At 39.9% G+C, this 18,122-nt stretch overlaps 3 protein-coding genes across 5 annotated transcripts; all 3 read right to left on the bottom strand.

Moving 5' to 3' along the window:
* Positions 1–159: 159 nt before the first annotated feature.
* On the bottom strand, positions 160–6,007 carry LOC125975228 (xylose isomerase). The gene is made up of 14 exons (XM_049730509.2): positions 5,885–6,007; positions 5,555–5,631; positions 5,408–5,480; positions 4,341–4,453; positions 4,216–4,241; positions 3,982–4,119; positions 3,627–3,736; positions 3,408–3,503; positions 2,259–2,342; positions 1,833–1,959; positions 1,646–1,751; positions 1,130–1,312; positions 985–1,059; positions 160–806 (listed from the first exon to the last, which is right to left on the bottom strand). Exons 1-14 carry the CDS (start codon positions 5,910–5,912, stop codon positions 720–722), a joined length of 1,323 nt encoding a protein of 440 aa, XP_049586466.1. The 5' UTR covers positions 5,913–6,007; the 3' UTR covers positions 160–719.
* Positions 6,008–6,513: 506 nt separating this feature from the next.
* rnf144b (ring finger protein 144B) lies at positions 6,514–14,278 on the bottom strand. Of its 3 annotated transcripts, XM_049730512.2 has the most exons (9): positions 14,046–14,278; positions 13,678–13,798; positions 11,602–11,866; positions 10,748–10,852; positions 10,479–10,539; positions 9,700–9,907; positions 8,423–8,555; positions 8,259–8,348; positions 6,514–7,317 (listed from the first exon to the last, which is right to left on the bottom strand). In XM_049730512.2, exons 3-9 carry the CDS (start codon positions 11,785–11,787, stop codon positions 7,159–7,161), a joined length of 942 nt encoding a protein of 313 aa, XP_049586469.1. In that variant the 5' UTR covers positions 11,788–11,866; positions 13,678–13,798; positions 14,046–14,278; the 3' UTR covers positions 6,514–7,158. The 3 variants fall into 3 exon arrangements, with proteins under 3 accessions (XP_049586469.1, XP_049586470.1, XP_068508182.1); XM_049730513.2 differs by lacking the exon at positions 13,678–13,798; XM_068652081.1 differs by lacking the exons at positions 11,602–11,866; positions 13,678–13,798; positions 14,046–14,278 and adding an exon at positions 10,976–11,014.
* A 141-nt stretch (positions 14,279–14,419) lies between these two features.
* Positions 14,420–17,998, bottom strand: iqcg (IQ motif containing G). The gene is made up of 10 exons (XM_049730511.2): positions 17,766–17,998; positions 17,173–17,301; positions 17,055–17,083; positions 16,834–16,956; positions 16,428–16,512; positions 16,173–16,334; positions 15,946–16,020; positions 15,517–15,648; positions 15,340–15,429; positions 14,420–14,861 (listed from the first exon to the last, which is right to left on the bottom strand). The coding sequence occupies exons 1-10, from the start codon at positions 17,769–17,771 to the stop codon at positions 14,745–14,747; spliced, it is 948 nt and encodes a 315-aa protein (XP_049586468.1). The 5' UTR covers positions 17,772–17,998; the 3' UTR covers positions 14,420–14,744.
* Between the last annotated feature and the right edge of the window lie 124 nt (positions 17,999–18,122).

The raw sequence follows: 18,122 nt of genomic DNA, 5'->3' as shown, positions 1-18,122 counted from the left end.
GCATACATTTCTGGAGCAAAACCAGGGTGACTCAAGTGTTGAAATTGCAAGTTGTTACGGATATCAAAGCTTGGACGTTGAACAAGGGCCATACACACCCAATGGGTGTTATTTGCCTTCCAAAGAAATAAATAAACTAATTATATATGTATACCAATACAGATTTTTGAGTAGTTTTATAGGTGTATTATCAGATTTTGAGTTGATAAATGACAGAAATTTGAGTTTAGTTTGAGGGCATTACAACAACCAAATGTCACTGACTATTAAATGGCAAACAATGGCGTTCTTCAATGGTCCTTTAAAAAGCACAATATAAAAGGTAATAAAGCAAAATGTTTTTCTTTAAAATGCAAAGATGGGACAGCTGCGAAATCAAACACAAATCAAAGACAAATCAAATCTAAAGGTCAAATTGTATTAAATATAAAATAAAAATTGAAAGGATAACAGTAGCATGTGCTGGACCCAATTGAATGTCTATGAACTTGTACTGTGAATGTGTTTATCACTTTTCATAACATTAATTGAGCTAGTTACTAAACAACAATAAAGGAGCATTTAATGTGCTTTTAATGTTCTGCATCACACCCAGGACTGTCTTACTATTATAAACAAGATAATTACATGGTACAATCAACTTAATGTGCTCTTTGAGCTTTGAGGAGCGGATTTAACACAATTTAATTACTTTGTTTTCAATGAGCAAGGATGACTCTTTATTTCACATAGTAATTAAAGATGGATTCATATTTTTCTTGTTTCCCAGATGTTGATTTTGGCTCACCATTCTGCTTGATAAAAGCCTGGAATAAAACATAACATTAATATTTGATAATAAATCACACAAAAAAAAAAATTATGGAATGTCCCAATAAAATAAATTTCCATACAAATTGGTTGTATTAGTGTAAAACTACAAACATAGCAACATCAATGGACAATATGTGAAGATAGGCAAGGGCAGTTTGGACTTTTACGTACCTCCATCTCCTCCAAAGTAGCAGAACCTTCTTCCACTTTCAGTCCAATGCCTTGGCTGAAGCTTGAGTATCGCTCCTGTCCGAATAATCCGGTTAGAAAAGGCCAAAAGGCATGTCTGAAAATTTCCCAACGTGAGAGAGCATACCTTGACCATGTTTGCAATCAGCCCATCTTCATGGATGGAAACAGCATTCCTGAGTCCTCGAGCAAAAGCATCCATGGCTCCGATGTGAGCGATGAATAAGTCCTCCGGGTCAGTAGACTCTCTGCGCACCTTGGCATCAAAGTTCAGGCCTCCGGGTTGCAGGCCACCTTGTTCAATGATGGTCTGGAGGGGTGGTGACACTTATGGATACATTTCAGCAAGCCAAACAGTGCCAGGACATGAAACAGCAAATCGTGACTACGCAACTACTTGATCTGTCACGAAACTCTTCAACAGCAAAACTTGCCAATTAGATTCTATGGTTTGATTGCATAGTGGAAAATGTTATTCATCACATTGTGCTTGTCCATAAAATCACCCATTAAAGGAACAACAAGTAAGGCAATTCAAACAATAGAACTGAATTTGAATTTTAAAAAAGGATACTAGCTGCTGAGAGCAAAACTGAACTGCATAGCAAAAATCTGAGAATGACCGAGAGTCTGAAACTATCACCTTCATGACCAAAGTTGTGTTTCTGATGTCCATTGGGAACTGGTCAGTATCCCAGCCGAGGTCAGGGGAACCAGTATTGGCATCGACCGAACCCAGCATACCAAAACTGACAAGAGGCAAAGTATTGAGCTGCTAAGCTAAGGGAGGCTCGCATGAAGTATGGTGCAAGATGGTTGAGGTGTCTCACGCAGAGGCCATGACAATGTCGTGTTCATATGAGTGTCCCGCCAAGGTGGTGTGGTTGGGCTCGATGTTCAACTTAAAGTCGCGTTCCAGACCATAATGCTTAAGGAATCCTAAGACGCTCATAGCATCTGTGGAGGGAAACAGACATCAGAAGGAAATTCGTAATGCCATTAATCCATTCTAGGTCCCCCCCCAAAAAAAACGACCGCAATGTTTTGGTCTTGTTTTTAATAATATTGTAAAATATAAAAACATGAAACAACAATAACAAAAATATATAGTGGAAAGTGCATTAAAGAAAGCTGTGCTCCTTTTTCACTTCACGATCTGGAGCTTGCTCGCAATAACAACTTGTGCTAAAATCGACAGCTGGCCAACTGGAAAAACCTGTAGGGTGAGTTGCTCGCATACAAATTGAACATCTTACCGTAGTCATATTGGTGTTTACAGGGCTCCTTTGGCTTTGGCTCAATCAGAAACTGGCACTTTAACCCAATCTTCTCTTTGTATTCTGGTGATAGCAAGCACGTCAAACAGACACAGAGAAACATCCATTGTCATTCATCGATCCCGTGAGAAATCTTGAACATGACATTTCAACTTTGGAAAATGTATGACATCATAGAACAACTTATTGGTGTTGCACCTTAGATCTGGTTGGTCGCTGGCCCACTTAGTCTAAATTAAAATATCTGAAATACTTTTTTTTTTCTCTCTTTTTTGCATCCCCACAGAGTTTTTTTTTTTTTTTTTACCCTCACCAAAACAAAACGGGTTCTCCCTAGTTTCATGCACCCACCACATATTTAAATTTATGTGGAAATCAGTTTTGCCTAATATCAGTAGGTTATAAACATGCCCGGTTATACTTTGGGGGTTCTTTTATGTTCGGCGTGATTCTAATACATATTGGATTCATAAGGCACTAAGATGCAAAGAATGCCCAATACACCTTGGGATACATACAATGCAGCTTCTTATCCACCCTAATAGTTTACTAGTATGTATCAACTTTAGTGATACAGTGCAGCTTTTTAATCCACTCTAATAGTTTATTAGTATGTATCAACTTTAGTTGACAGTATTAAATAATGCATGGATGACCTTTAGATGGCAGCTGTTCTGTTGTGTTGGATTTCATTAGATTGTGTCACGTCTCGTCCCTGGTTGTTTTATTATGTGCATATTGTCTTAGTTTCTGTCCGTATGCCTGTGTGCTCGCCCCTCCCCTCCTGTGTGTCCATGACTAGTGTGATCATTCTCACCTGCCTCTTGTTACCTGTCGTGTATTTAAGTCCTGTCTGCCCCTCACTCCTGTCCGGGTCATTGATGTTGTCATGTTTGATGTCTTAACATCTGTTGTCTTCTTGTCTCACGTCCCGGTCGGTCAGTCCAGTTATTGTTTTGATAAGTTGTGTCAGTTTGCCGATTCTGTTTGTTTGTTTGTTTGTTTGTTTGTTTGTTTTCCCTTCAATAGATCCTGGTCCAAGCTGCACTTGGTCACCCTGCTCCACCCGTTCCGTGTCAGATTGTGCTCATGCACCATATGCAGGGTTTCGTGAGTATATTGACTTACTGACAGCCATTTTGAAGAAGTTGGCCATATGTTTCAGTTCTGCAGCAACATCAGTATTATGGACAGAGAGGAAACCCTCCCTTCCTCCCCAAAACACTAAGAACAAAAAAAAAATTGTTGTTTATCAATTTGTTTACAAATGTAGGACATTAATTGGTGCATGGATCAAACATTTTAGGTTCATTCATGTATATGTTGATAGTTCATTATGTGTCATACCAAAGTTTTCTGCACCCAGCTTCTTGGCAACATCAAGCCCCTTCTTGACTTGCGCACCAGCGTAGGCCAGAACGTGACAGTCTGGGTTGGTGGCTGCACCATTCATGTATCTGCCAAATACAATTGGAACCGCCATCAACTATAACATCTAAATTGTGACGCATATCAATCTAAGAAATCAAAATACTAATATTTGAGAAATTCTCCAACAGGGTCCTCTTTGTCCAAAGTCACACTGAGCTCTGTCAAGTCGGAGACAGGTGATTTTAAGAAGCAAAAAAACGGTTTCAGTTGCTTATTTCAGTATGCCAAAAAACTATCAACTAAATACTGTCCAAATTCACATTGCACAGACCTTGGATGGGCAAAGAGGTTGCAGGTCACCCACAGCACTTTGATTCCAGTTTGGTTCTGTAATTTAAGAGCTAAATCTGTGATTTCATCCAGATTCTTGTTTGACTCCTCCAGGGTGGAGCCCTCAGGTGCCATGTCTCTAAAAGGAAGATATATATATTTTTAAAATAAGGCTGTTTTGCCACGTTTGTTTACCTTTGCTGCTCAGAGGAGCATGTTATGTTAGGTCCGTTACCTGTCATGAAATGTGTAATATTTCACCTGTGAAAACATGCAGATGTAACACTAAGTAAACGTGCAGGATGTCAGCCAATCAACTTTGTTCAGGTCAAATTTTAGTAAGATGTTGAATTCCCTTACGCCAATCTTGGTAAAAAACTCAAAAGCAGCCTGCAGTCGCTTCTTGGCTGCTTCCAAGGGAGAGCCTTCATTCCAGGCCCGAAGTAGCGTTGGAAAACCAAAAGGATCAGCACCTGCAGTCCCAAACAACTGCGTTAGTCTCTAAAAACAGCACATGCAGTAAAAGAATGCAAAATCCTGAAACAAAGGCCAAATTACAGTCAGGCCAGCACATTACAGGCACAGGTTATGGATGAAATCAATTGCCAAAATGAATAAATGTGAAAATAAATGCAAAACTAAAAAAAATAAAAAATAAGTTGACTATTTAATTTATTTTTGTATAATTTCCACATTTATTTTGCTACATATTTCTAATTGTTACATCTTTTTTGTATTATATATTTTTGTTTTTTGCTTTTTTTTAATCAAATGTTTTATATAAATTTCTTTTCACTTTTATTTACTTTTTTTCTGCAGCTTTCGTTTTGTATTGCAGAAGGAAAAAGTATTTGTAAGTATTCGCCTATTCTAAAATCCGTTTTAAAACAACTTGATGGTGAATGTATTCATGCTACAAAGTGATAACTTTATCCATCCATTTCCATATTGTCTCGTCCCCAGTTTTGCTGTCTAGGTTGCCATGGTTTCTGTTCGTGTCGCCCCTCCTGTGTCACCTCAATCAATGTAACTAACCACAGTCACCTGCCTCTTGTTACCGGTTTTGTGTTTAAGTCCTGTCTGCCCCTCACTGCCAGTCGGGTCATTGTTGTCTTGATGTCTTCACGTCTGTAGTCTTCTTGTCTCACGTCCCGGTCAGTCAGTCCAGTAATTGTTTTAAGTTGTGTCAGTTTGCCTTTTGAGTTTGCTCAATAAACCCTGGTCCAAGCTGCATTTGGTCGCCCTGCTCCATCCGATCCGTGACACACATTGCAAATGATTGAGAATCGCTGCAGTAGGAGTATCAACTAAAAACTGTATGCCTTTTTAACTGAGCTCCTGAATGCATTTTAAACTGAGCTCTTGTATTTATGCAAGTGTGGTCAGTGTCTTGGCACGTCATTGCATTTTGCCAATTGTTACAATACCAGTTCCACAAAAAGTGTGCCAGTAGCAGACTGAGAATCTCAGCCAGTCCTCCATCGTCTTCCCCATAAGAACCTGCACATGAGAACGACACATTGGAGATTTAAATCACATATGCATGCATGTTAACGTCCTACACCCGTCTGTACCTCCTGTGCATTGTAGTGTTTGAAGCACATGACATCTTCTGCCCCAGCACCAGCAACATATGGGATCTTGGGAATCCCTAGTCAGCAGAAATGTTTCACTCCGCATATCGAAAAACATACCAGGCAGACAATAAAAGCACATATCTCCAGTCAGAGGAATTTGCGTGTGAAAGATTCAAGACAAGGCTCAGACAAAAAGCGTATAAAGTACAATTCAATTGGTTTCGGCGTTCGTCTTTGCGTCCTCGTCAAATAATTAACATAATCCAGAAATCCAACACGTGAGTTTACAATGCGTGTTAAAGTCTGTAATGTGTAAAGTGTTTTTACCAGCGAAGAATTCCTGCTGAGACGCCATTGAATCACGACGATTACGGCTGCTAACTTTTGCAAGTTTGTTGACGTGCCACTTTCCTGAAGTAGTTCAGTACATGACCACAGGGTGGCGCCAGATTCATTGTAATGGTTGTCTTAAACTTAAAGCAAAAGTTAAATCCCTAAAATTAGAAGAGCATTACATTATGTGATGAGGCTAAAGCTTTAAAATCCAGGTCCTGTTTAATGTTTATTAGAGGTTACGCCTTACTAGTAAAATATAAAATGAAAAGAGAGAAATCCAGAGCAGTGATTGATGGACATTTAAATGGCAGTATTGGTGAGGGAATGACTGATAGTGAAATGCTACTTTCAACCAGTTTCGTTACAGGCAGTGGGTTTAGTTTCTACTCAGCCACACCCACATTTAAAAAACTTGGCCTTTGAAACTACAAACACTACAAACACCAGTTCAGGCCTGTACTGTATGTATGCATTTCAGTTTGTTTTGCATAATGCATGGCTTCTACAATGTTATCCCTTATTGAAGAACCTTGACATACCAGATCAGAGTTTCTCCTTTTTCATGTCAACACTGACCAGCAGGATTCATGAATTGATAAAAATGACACAATACCAAAATACACAGTCAATGCCGTGTTTTTATTCCATTTTTAGAAAATGTGATGCTGAAACATCAATAAAAAGATCTACTTAAGATATAAAGTATGAATTTTCCTTAGGTGAAGCAGTACCTAACCATCAGCAAATTAATGAATATTTACATTTTATATAGTATTTTAAATGGGATAGATTGTTGTGCACTATTGAAGCCCCATCTTGTTTCACTACAGAATAAGGTGCACATGGGAAAGTTATCTTTCCTCCTCTTGACCTTACTTATCAACTTGTACATTCTAAGCAATGTATGTGCATACAATAATAGAAAAGCAAACAAATGCAAGCCAGAACCAGGCACAGTAAGTGCAGCACCTCTCACTTGGCATCGTGATACTTCGCACACACACTAAGAGGGGGTTGAAATGCGTGAGTGCAAAATTCGCCGCTTTCTAGTTATTACCACTCTTCTGGCATAATGCTCATGAGTCAGTGGTAATTTATAGTTCCATGTATAATATTCCCACTGAATAGTTTCAGGTGCTGATTATGTGTACTTATTGACTGTCAAAGCCCACATTTGGTTTAGTAATGTACAGCATATCCAGTCTGGTGGAGTCCATGATTCGTCTAGCTGCTAGAGTTTGGTGCAGGGCACAATAGGTGAGCTGCTATGTGGAGGGGTCTGGCAGACTCAAGTCCTTCTTTCTTCTCTTCTTCTTTACTTTGCAGGGCTTGCAGAGGCAGCACAGGATGCACGGGGAGGCCAGCAAGAGAAATGGAGAGGTAATCAGCATCACAATGCTTACCCCAACCAAGATTCCTGCCACCTGAAGGGCAACATGGGAACAATGGTCAGATTGACAAAGTGACAAGGTTCCCTGTTGTGTTTTGCATATTTGGAACGCATAAATAGCCATACTGACGATCATTTCTTTGACACGTGAATCTGACACGGGTTCATTGACAACACATTCTGTGCAGCATTGTGAACTTCACCTCATGATCGTTCTGAGAATGTGAACTGTAGTGCCAAACAAAGACTTTCTGCAATAACAGAATAATCGTAAAATCCACTGTAATCTGGGAAAAGGGCAGTTTACAAAGAGAAAGGCAACTACAGACAAACATTCCTGTCTGCATAAGACAAAATCAAGGCAAGATTTAAAGTAAACCTCCTCTGACAGTATGTCTTTTACAAGGCATGTAATTGTCATGATGACAGTAGATGGCTCCAAATAGATTTGCGGCTTATAAAAACCTGTTAGGCAAGGAAGTAACCCAATCACAAGATGAAGTGCACTCTTGTACTTGTGCAACTTTGCAAACTCTCTGGCCCAGGGGCGTTGAATGGCATTAGAAAATGAGTTAGCTTGACTGGATGCCTTGTGTATGATACTTGTAAGAACTCTCAAAAGCACAGTAAATCTTCAGTTAGTTGCACCATCACAGCAGGACGCAGTCAGAAAGTTAGTCGCTAAATAGTTTTTTTGACTCTGCGCCATGAAATGAGGGCAAGAATGTGGGATTTTTGGGATTATCTCAGATTAATGTCTGATGAAGGGCTAATTGAGTTCATGGGAATTTACAATAAATCCTTAAAATCACGTAACATGTTTTTGGAAAATTAAGGAACATCAGCTTCATTAGTGTCATCTCAGTAAACTACGCCAGGGTGGAGTGCTTTGTCATGCATTTTTTTCACAGAGACCAAATTTTTCTTCCTGGCAAACCTTTGTACATGAATGACAATTACTGTACTCATCTGTACCTGGGTTCGGTTCCACATAACCGAGGCTCTGGAGTGGCCGAGTTTATTCCTGCAAGGCCCTTTATCGTAATGCCTGAGGAAAATGTCACTCTGCAATTACAAGACACACATTGAGACAAGAAAGACATCCGAAAAGTACTTTTTTTTTTTTTTACAACACTCACATCCAAATTCTGTAGACAGTACCAACAGAAGGTGTGTTTGCAGCTCTTGCACAGCATTTGTGCACAGCCCTGGTTCCGCTCAATGTAGATGCCACACACGGGGCACTGTTTGATGGCAGCGTCAGAGTCGCCGCTGCGCCAATCCCCGCAAATGTGGTTGGAAAGAAAGACAAAGGATGTCAAATGCTGCAATGTGAATGGGGGCGAGTTTCAAGTCGCGGAGGCCTCATGAGTAAGTGAATTTAGTGGCACTGTGTCGAGTCTGTGCTCATTTATTTATTTTGGGGGTCAGAGGTATGACGGGTATTCGGAGCAGTGAGTACACAATACAGGCCACAGCACATGCTGGGCAACGTCTAATAGATTTTGAACGGCTGCTCTATAATAGCTATTTTTTATCTGCTCAGAAGTGGAAGAACCTGTCAATCACAGGGCACGAGCAAGGCCCAACATGAATATGACAGATATTCACAGCTTCAGACACATCAGGATATGTTTGCACTTCTAATATGTGTCACTGAACTAGACCAAGGTCTAAACTGTGAACAATGAACTGAACTAGTTTAAATTTGTGAATTGAACTTTGTACTAGTTTGCATACAAAATGACAACAATGCTATTAGTAAGTCAATAGTGAACAGAGCTGAACAATACACGAGGATTTTAAAACAGGTTGTCCAGGAAGGGCTATTTCCAAAACCTTTTTGTGTGTCAAAACTCCAAACTGCTAAAACAACGATGCTATCGTTTGGGCTATATACGCTGGTAGATTTTTGCTTGCGTGTGTTGCTGCGGTCACCGTCATCAGTCACCTGATCTGAACCTGAAGGAGCATAATTTTCAAAGGCTTTACTGGGGAGGCCAGCCAAAATTTGGTGATGTGTTGCATAAAGTAGCATTAAAACTCTGTCGTTGTTCAAGTATTTGTTCTGGACCAGCTCAATGAATTCTTGTTCGGTCAAACGAGCAGAACAGCCTGCTTCACTGCAGTACACAGGCTCCTTCTGTACAGGGAGAAGTCCAACATGCCCTCCTCCCTTCCTCCCTTCAGTTCAAGCACAATGAAATCACAATATTAGCCAAGTGATATAAATCAGTCTGGCGGTCGCAGCTCAGCGAGCAAAAACAAAGTTGGAGCAGAGTGTTTCTAAAAACGTGCACTAACTAATGGAAAAGTTAAGAGTCAACATCGCAAACACATACAAGTGTTACTTTGCTTAATCCTCACTCATCTTTCGCTCACATAGCACTTCTGCTTCTGGGCCTGTCTGACTGACCTGTTTTCATGAAAGTGTGACATCATGGTTTGGCTCTCGAGGCATGTATGGCTCCCCTGCCAGGGTCCTCTGCAGCCGGAGCAGAAGATGGTGTGACAAGTGGGACACGGCACAGCGGAGGGCTGGCCTTCGGAGCTCGGCGGCACGTCGCACACAGCTTGGCATTCAAGCGCCGGACACCAGGTCTTACTAGGATCCAGCTTTACTCCTGTGGACAGCACAAGTGGTATTGGTTCCCTGACCAAGCTTGTAGTGTAGCTCCACTTATATCAAATAAAATTGCCCTATTGAAATAAATTGGAATTTCTTTAATACATTCCAGTTCCCCCCACAACACTAAATTCCTGAAATCTTGTTTTTTAACGCAAAACTAATGCAGAAGTAGTGTAATGAATTTACAACTTGGGTATTGTAAAATAGCAAATGACCTGACATGACAGTAGATAGTAATAAAGGCAGTTGACATTCTGGAAATAGTAATTTGCATAACGTATTGGGAATTCATTGGCCACAATGATGAGTACAGCTGCAAGCTTTACTGGAAGAGCAAACTCTGTTTAGAAATGCTTGCAAACTAAAACAGAAGTTTCTGCAAGATCCAGCAGGCTGGGGAAAAGACGAGAAGGGGGGTGGGAGCAAGCAGCCCAAACACAACATGCCAAGAATGTGAGGCTCAGTGGTGCTACTTGGTGTAGCCTCGGGCTAATGTACGACCTCAAGTAGCACCATGCCTGTCACCTGGCATCAACACACTTGCACAACAGTACGATACTACCAACCTCTTTCAAACTTCAAGCGCTCATACAGTTCAGTCTGATCAGCAGAGGCCAATTCAGATATCTGAAAACACACACAGAATAACCTTGTTTTGAAATACTTTTGCTATCACTTCATCTTTAAATGAAATTAATTTATAAAAAATATATTTTGATCCTGTCATTAATTTAACACGTTAACATTAATCCTATGGCACACATTATTTTAAAATAATCATAGTCTGCACAGCAACTTCATTTTAGTTTCCCTTTTTTTGACTGTCAACGAGTACCTCAGAGTCAAGTAGCACTCCAGTGTTTCTGCAGGCCATATCAGGGCAAGTGATGGGTGCCCCCCCACCCTCCTTGATGGTCAGTTGAACATACTGCTGCAGACACTACAGGGAAAAAAAATATCACACCAGTTTTAATTATTATAATCATGATATTAAATAGAACAAGGTACCTTTGCACAGATGGCTTGTTGCGCATGCATGTTAAGTGCACGGTCAAATAATTACTATATAAGGAAGAGTAGATCACTTTTAAAACTTCTGCAAAAAATATCATTTAGAAGTCATGTGTAAGCATTGAGTTGCCCAAACGCACACTGATTTGAGGAACATAAAATAGGTTACAAAATGTCTCTTCTTGGGTAACATCCCAGATTAAATCGACTTCTTCTTTAGAAAATATTCAAAAAACACCATCCTGTAAAATTCCCCAAACCGAGGAAGAAAAAAAATGTTAACTTTCAACAACTGAGATAGCAAAGTTATATACAGTCTATCAAGTCTAATTCATTTTATTTTACAGATTTGTTATAGCAGCAAAAAAGATCAACATTTCCAATTGCTTTTTATTTCTATGAGGCAATTGCAGATACTGTTTATAAGAGATCATAAACTGAATGAGTGAGAGTGACACCATATTCTCTGGTGCGTTGGGACAACAGTATAAGCAGAGGGCACACACTTTCGCCAATCTAAATATAGCACAGAGGCACAATTCTTTGTCTGCAGTGACCATGGTCCAAAAGAACACCAACAGCTTATGTTTCAGGTACGGTCCTAAATGCAAACTAAAAAAACATAAATACATACAGCCAAGATATTAGTTGACATGAAAGATTTTAAGTTCTACTTACAGTTGTACAGTAGACGCATGCACAGCTATGCAGTGCCCTGGTGAGTGCAGGTGGGTGCTCGCAGAGGCACAGCTTGCAAAAAACATCAAGGCTGGACTGATGGTCGCCATTGATGGTGGTAGATTGTTGTGGTTCTGGTTCTGAATCCTTGGGCCCCCTGCTCTGTGTGGAACTTGTGCCGATCATGCTGAAGTGAGGTGGTGGGGGAAGTATGACTGTGCTGCTTCTAGCTCCTCTTCTGGGAACGGGGAGTGAAGGGAGTAGCCTACATGTTGTTGACAGGATGACAGAAGCGGCTCAGAATTAATTGTCTCTTCTTTAGGTGGAATATTTATAGACATCATTTGGCCACCCTTAACCCATCTCACACAGAGAAATATTGGCATTGCGTTCCAAAATATATTGAAACCCATTTCCAAACAATTTTATCCATTAATGTTGATTTTTAGTTGAAACAGAATTCTTCACAACAATTAACAATGTTTTAAACCGGTTTTCATAATCATTTGGAAAAGTGGATTTCAAATAATTTAGCTTGGAAAAAAAACAAACACTCTTTATCACTCGTATATAGCAAATTTTAAGTCTTTTTAACATGGATTATTGTTTTCTAGTACTTCAGTTGTTTTTTTTTTTTTTTTTTTTAGATATTTGCTGTTACTGATTTACCCTTAATTCCTAAACATTACATAAAATAATCCCTCCACATAGCTGATCAGATCTGTTTAAATTCTAGTATTATGCCCCCTAAACTAACATTATGACTCATGGTATTGCTTACAGCGATGGCCTTATCAAAACCCCCAAAAGATATTTTTAAAAACATAAAGAAAAATGTTTGTTGATCAACTACTTGCAGCACCCATTACCAGTACCAAAAACAGAGCTTCTTTGAATAAGGCCAGAAGCACACTCTGTGATTTGGAGGAGAAAAAAAAAGAAGGAAAGCATTTCAAAGAACCCCAGGAGTTATCATTGCAACATGTGATTCACACCTCTGGTCCTAGTCATAATTGAACCCAGGCTGAAGATTAAAACAACTACAACAACATTTTTATACTATAATAAACAATACAATTTCCTTTAGCTTCTTTGCATTGGACAGTAGAAAATGGGAACGGTACACGATGATGCCATATAGCATGAGCAACCCGGGGTTCAGTGACAGTGTCTTGCTCAAGGACATTTCAAAATGCATGGCCACATTGTGACTGAAGATTGAATTTATTAACTTCACGTTGGGAGGCGACCACTCTACCTCTTGAGCTCAATTGCCTCAACTCAATGTTTTAGATTATGTCTCACCTAATGATAAAGTCCCAACTTATTTTTGTGGGGTGTAAAAAAAATATGCGGGTGTAGGAGAAAGCCACAAGTGTAGAAATGATGCTTTTATAATCTTTACAGCATGATTGGACACAGTGTAGCGTAACCAAGGAAATTGCAAGATAAAATGCCTGCCACAATCACATAAAGTTTCCCTGTTTAATCACAATCGAGCTGTTGAAAATGGATGAGAACTTTGTGGCAACCCAACCAGTAGTGACCTACATTTCAAATAGGTGATCTTTTGTTATCTGTTATCAATCAGTGGTGGCATGGGTCCTTGTAAATGGTGTATCAAAGCATGGTGGCATTTTTATTCTTGTCAAGCCAGGCTACTCACATAGTTTGATGTGCCGAGTTGGAAAATAACAAGAGGACACACAAACTGGTTCGTAATCACTGTTTGCAGTCACTAGTTTCAAGTTTGGCATTTTTAACCCTGACATTTTGAATAGCTGCATTTAAGTGGAACCAAAGATGGAAAAGGTTGTTCCATGTCAAGTACTGAATTACATCAACTTTTACGATTAAAAGCAAGAACAATAGATAAATGAAGATTCTAAATCATTCATACGTGGCAACATAAGTGTAAATTGTTGCTTGTATAAAACTTCACATTCAACATGAATTTGGATGTTTCACTGCTATGCATATCAAAAATCAAAATAGAATCCCAGCAAAGACACCAAAATGAAATTCACGTCACTAATGTTCAACTTGTTTGCCTTGGGTGTAATGACGGCAGTTTACCGTAATAAGGTGTGGAGTTAATTGCAGTGGTCCTGGTGGCATTCCGGCCACAGGGAATCATTATTGACCAAAGGGGCAAGAATCAGATCTGCATCTACTTTTGATAGTCAGTCCCAGATTGCTGCAAGAAAGCAATTGCGAGATAGTTAAGGCAGTTGCCACACTGGTTGGGCAAACTTATTCTATCCAATATTAAAATGCGGGGATTCGTGGGAGGGGAAAAAAATGCCATACTCCACACAGGTGCCCTGTAAAATGATTTCTACAATACGCATAAGGTTAGTCAAAACTTCAAGTTCGCATTCATATTGAATAATTGACGCAGTGCCCGCCCGTATAGATCCTCAGTGACGAGCAGGGCCGCTTACCTTGCGTGAGGGCAAAGCGGTGTCAAGATCCGCAGCCGCAATGCTTCTTCCACACACTGCCACCGAAACGAGTGTTGCCAGGTCTCCTCACTCGACAAAGTTGCTCCTCATCTGACGCTATCGTTCGCTCCACCAGCCCCAATAATTCGACAGCGGTCGCAGTAAGCCGCTCCCTTCCCCACTGTTTCAACATTTCGATGTTGCCGATAGTTCAGACACGAATGAGAAAATACTTTAGAACGCCTCCTTTCGTTTCTCGTCATCGTTGCAGCCAGGAAGCTGCGCTCACAGCTTTTTTTCTTTCTTTTTTTCTCTCCCTCTTTTGTAGCCAATTTCCAATTTTGCCCAGATGGCGGCGCGCAGAAAAGGGAATCGTGTTCTCTGCACAACCACTTTTTTTTTGGCGTTAAATTGAGTTCTGACTTGTTTTGCAAACATTAAACCAATGAAGATGCCAATCTAACGTACTGAGCCTAGAAGAAATAAAAAGCAACAGCCACTAATGCATTCGTTTACTTTTGTGGGCTGTCAACATAATTTACTTGATCAAGTAAATTTATATTGAAAAATGACAAGAAACTAATTGCATCACACTAGGGCTTGTTTTCGGAGAGGCTTTTTAAAAGCTCAGTAAAGTTGATTTGGCATGATATGGTTATTTAGACACAAAACACAAGAGAGAAGATAAATAAATGCAACTCATTTCTTCTTCTTCTTCTTCTTTCCTTCCTTCTTCTTTTTGCTTTTCTTATCTTCTACTTTCCGATAAATGCCAAAGCCTTTGCGGACCATGCAGCCTCTCCAGAAGGCCTGCACCTATGAGGGACAAACGACACGAGTCAACTCACCACTCTCTTTCCACAAAGTCTTCCAAAGTACAGTTTGGAACAGTAAACAGATTTAAATTAAACAGAAATTATGTTTATTATACCCATGGGGGTATACAAGTGAGAAAAAGGGGGAATTTGCTTCAGCTTTGTAAACTGTGAACCAATTAAAAAATGAGGAACATCAGTACTGCATTTTGAAAATCATGGGACTGTATTGTTTATTGGCTTGCTTTTTGAATTCATATTTTTATTCTCATTGTTGCATACAAGTGATAGGTTGGCGCTAGGTGGTGCTATAGCTCCATCTGTAATATCAACAGCATGACCAAACACACACACTCACACACCACACACCCCAAGAAATATTGTGATTTACCCATTAAGCATACATACAACCCCAACAACCCACACAGACCACTTGAAATCTGTGTTTGGCAACTTTCAAATGAATGAAAAGTTTTTACCTGAACAGCAGCTTTATTCCTAAGCTCCAGCTGGCGCAGTCTCTCCTCCTCTTCCCTTTCCTCCTTCACCACCTCTTCCATCTCGCTGTACTAAAACAAGAAAAGAAACAAAAATACTGACCCACACTTATTATTGTTCATCTTCACTTTGAAATGGGGACTGTGTTAGTTGCTTACCTTCTTTTGCATTGCTGTCAACTTCTCCAAGTTTGTTGCTCTTCTGTAGCGTGTGCTGTTGAGATGCTGCTCTTTCTCTTGCATGTTCTCGTCAGTGCACTGCTGCCATTGTCGCAGCTTCTCTTGTAATTCCTGCTCAGCAAGAGAAACACGATGAACTTGGACCGATGAGTGATCCATGGGAAAATTGGACATATTTGAAGACAAAAAAAAGGTCATTCCTTTACTATTGCATTTGCATTTTGTTGGAGGATTTGATTATATCAGTATTTTACTGTGATTGAGTTATTTTCCGTTTCGACACAAACTGAAATCTCTTGGTTTGCTGGATCATCAACCAGATTTAACAAATATTTCATGGCCCAGACTATGTCTCTATTAATTCCTCGTAGCATTATTGCAATTGTTCAGTGTTTTTATAATACCAACCGCATTTTGTTTTTTCAGAAAGAGCTTTGCTTCCTCATGAACTCTCTCCTGCAGTTTAAAATGGTCTTCCAGCAGCTGAGACAGAAAGAGAGCGAGAGAGATCAGATGCTTTAAACTCCGTTTAACATAATATCCTGTTGCATTATATTAACATACAAATTTATTAACATTTCACATTAGCTCATACAACAGTGGCTCTTGGAACAATAATGGACGGCTGCACTCACCTCAACTTTGTCTACAAGTCGCTTCTCCGCTTCCTTAATCTCAATTTGTGTTCTCTGAAGCATCTGCGCCGTGCTTCTATCCTCAAGTTCCTTTCTTGCGGCATTCGATTCAATAAGTCGGCGAAGCCGATCGTTGAGATCGTCATGCAATTCTTGCAGTCCCTAATGAGATGGCGACGTGTTGAGGTTGGAAATACATTTATTCACATTAACATCAAATCAAAAAACAATGGTAATAGAGATGTTCTGTCTCACCTTCAGTTCATTGACTTTCTGTGCGAGTGTCTCTTGTCGCTTTGGAAGTGTACGTCTTCTCCTCTCCATCTCCCTCTTCTCCTCTCTGGGGGCAACACGACACAACACACTTCATCTTACCTAATAAAACATGTTTAAAACTACAGTGCCCCGACAACAAAAAACAATTATTCCCTATGACATCATGATATAAAAAGTACATAACTTATGAAGAGGCCCAGAGGTCAGTTTCTGTTGTGATTCTCATAACAGAACCTGCGATAGGCTGCTGCTCACTGTGACACTAAACAGGATGGGCTGTCTGCTACTCATGAGTGCTACATTCCAGATTCCCAAATGTAATATTGTTACGATTCTCTCATATGGTGTTTAGCAAGCATTATTTTCACTCGATGATGTGTTGAACCTTTTGTTGCTCTCAGCATTCTTCTCCTGGTCCTGTCCATCCACCACCTGCAACAAACAGGTGAAGCTGTGCTTCTCCTCAAGCTCAGCCTGTAGCTTGGAGACCTGCTGTGAGATGTAGTGACTGCATAGACAGAACAAACACATCAGAATCCACAAGCTGAGTCCAGGTCAAATTCTCGTCGATTTATTGAATTGGTCATAGATTCTGTCTGAACTCACCAATCTCGTTTCACTTTTTTCACTCTGGCCTAAAGGTACACACAATCATCACATTATCAAGGGTGTGTGCACGACATTTACAGCTGACTACTGGGTGTGGACTGTCCAGTATAATCACCTGTGACTTTTCAGTGCTACACTCCTTGTGAATCTGGAAGGTAAGAGCGTGTTCGAGAATGTCCAGCTGGTCTGAACACTCCTCCAGTACAGCTGCAAGCCTGAGACTCTGGACATGGGACAGAGGCATCTAGAGAACATGGATCCATTATGTAGAGTGAGGTGGACCACCAACAGATTGGGTTTAAAGTGATACATTGCCAACTTGAGACATTGGAGGGCATATTATTATTATTATTATTATTATTAGTAGTAGTAGTAGTAGTAGTAGTAGTGTCATCATCATCATTGTTGTTTTTGTTGTTGTTGTTGTTGTGGCAGTGAACCACGTCATTTTGCTCAGGCAATCGGCGAAGAAAAATAAATATTGTATTATATTATATATTATTGAATGGTAAAAAAGAATCGAAACGTATTTTTCATTTGTCAATCCGCAATTAAACATGAAACAAACACATATTTCCACAGAAAGCCTGTTGTACGTCGGGCACGATCGGTAGTGGAAACTGAGAGACATAAACAGAGCTCAAATCATGATATGCAAAGTGAATTTGTAACTATATCATTAAAAAAACGCGAAAATAACATACTTACTTCCATAATATTATGCGTGTGAAGTGTCAGAACAGCAAACAGTGGCGAGAGATGAGTTTTTAAGTCGCTATGGTAACGCTGCTGTCACGTGATACAACTGACTAATCAAGACTGAAATTCAAAAGCATTAAAAATATGACGTACATATTAATAACGCCGAAGGAGGAGGAATACCGCACAGTATATTTATTCTGTGTAAGTGTGGCAGTAACAAACGCGTTTGCACGGTCTAATCAAGAAGCGCACATGCAAACACTCACACACACAACACATACACACACACACACAAAACACACAAAATGGGAAATCAACCCTATAAGTCATGTTTTTTAAATGGTCCAGACTCAATTAGGAAAA

Source organism: Syngnathus scovelli, chromosome 9 (assembly GCF_024217435.2).
Source record: "Syngnathus scovelli strain Florida chromosome 9, RoL_Ssco_1.2, whole genome shotgun sequence".
Taxonomy (NCBI): Eukaryota; Metazoa; Chordata; class Actinopteri; order Syngnathiformes; family Syngnathidae; genus Syngnathus; species Syngnathus scovelli.
This window is presented reverse-complemented; position numbering and strand designations above follow the sequence as displayed.

What these genes read in the sequence shown, in the direction of transcription:
- rnf144b (XM_049730512.2), bottom strand. Translation starts at nt 11,787, where the DNA reads ATGATCGGCACAAGTTCCACACAGAGCAGGGGGCCCAAGGATTCAGAA. An exon ending in ACTGTCTACAGAATTTGGAT is followed by an intron (nt 8,349 to 8,422) that starts GTGAGTGTTGTA and finishes TTGTAATTGCAG; the next exon opens with AGTGACATTTTCCTCAGGCA. An exon ending in TTATGTGGAACCGAACCCAG is followed by an intron (nt 7,318 to 8,258) that starts GTACAGATGAGT and finishes GTTGCCCTTCAG; the next exon opens with GTGGCAGGAATCTTGGTTGG.
- iqcg (XM_049730511.2), bottom strand. An exon ending in AATGCTGAGAGCAACAAAAG is followed by an intron (nt 16,513 to 16,833) that starts GTTCAACACATC and finishes TGTTGCCCCCAG; the next exon opens with AGAGGAGAAGAGGGAGATGG. An exon ending in TGACAGCAATGCAAAAGAAG is followed by an intron (nt 15,430 to 15,516) that starts GTAAGCAACTAA and finishes TTCTTGTTTTAG; the next exon opens with TACAGCGAGATGGAAGAGGT.
- LOC125975228 (XM_049730509.2), bottom strand. Translation starts at nt 5,912, where the DNA reads ATGGCGTCTCAGCAGGAATTCTTCGCTG. An exon ending in AACACTACAATGCACAGGAG is followed by an intron (nt 5,481 to 5,554) that starts GTACAGACGGGT and finishes TCTCATGTGCAG; the next exon opens with GTTCTTATGGGGAAGACGAT. An exon ending in TGATTGCAAACATGGTCAAG is followed by an intron (nt 1,060 to 1,129) that starts GTATGCTCTCTC and finishes TTATTCGGACAG; the next exon opens with GAGCGATACTCAAGCTTCAG.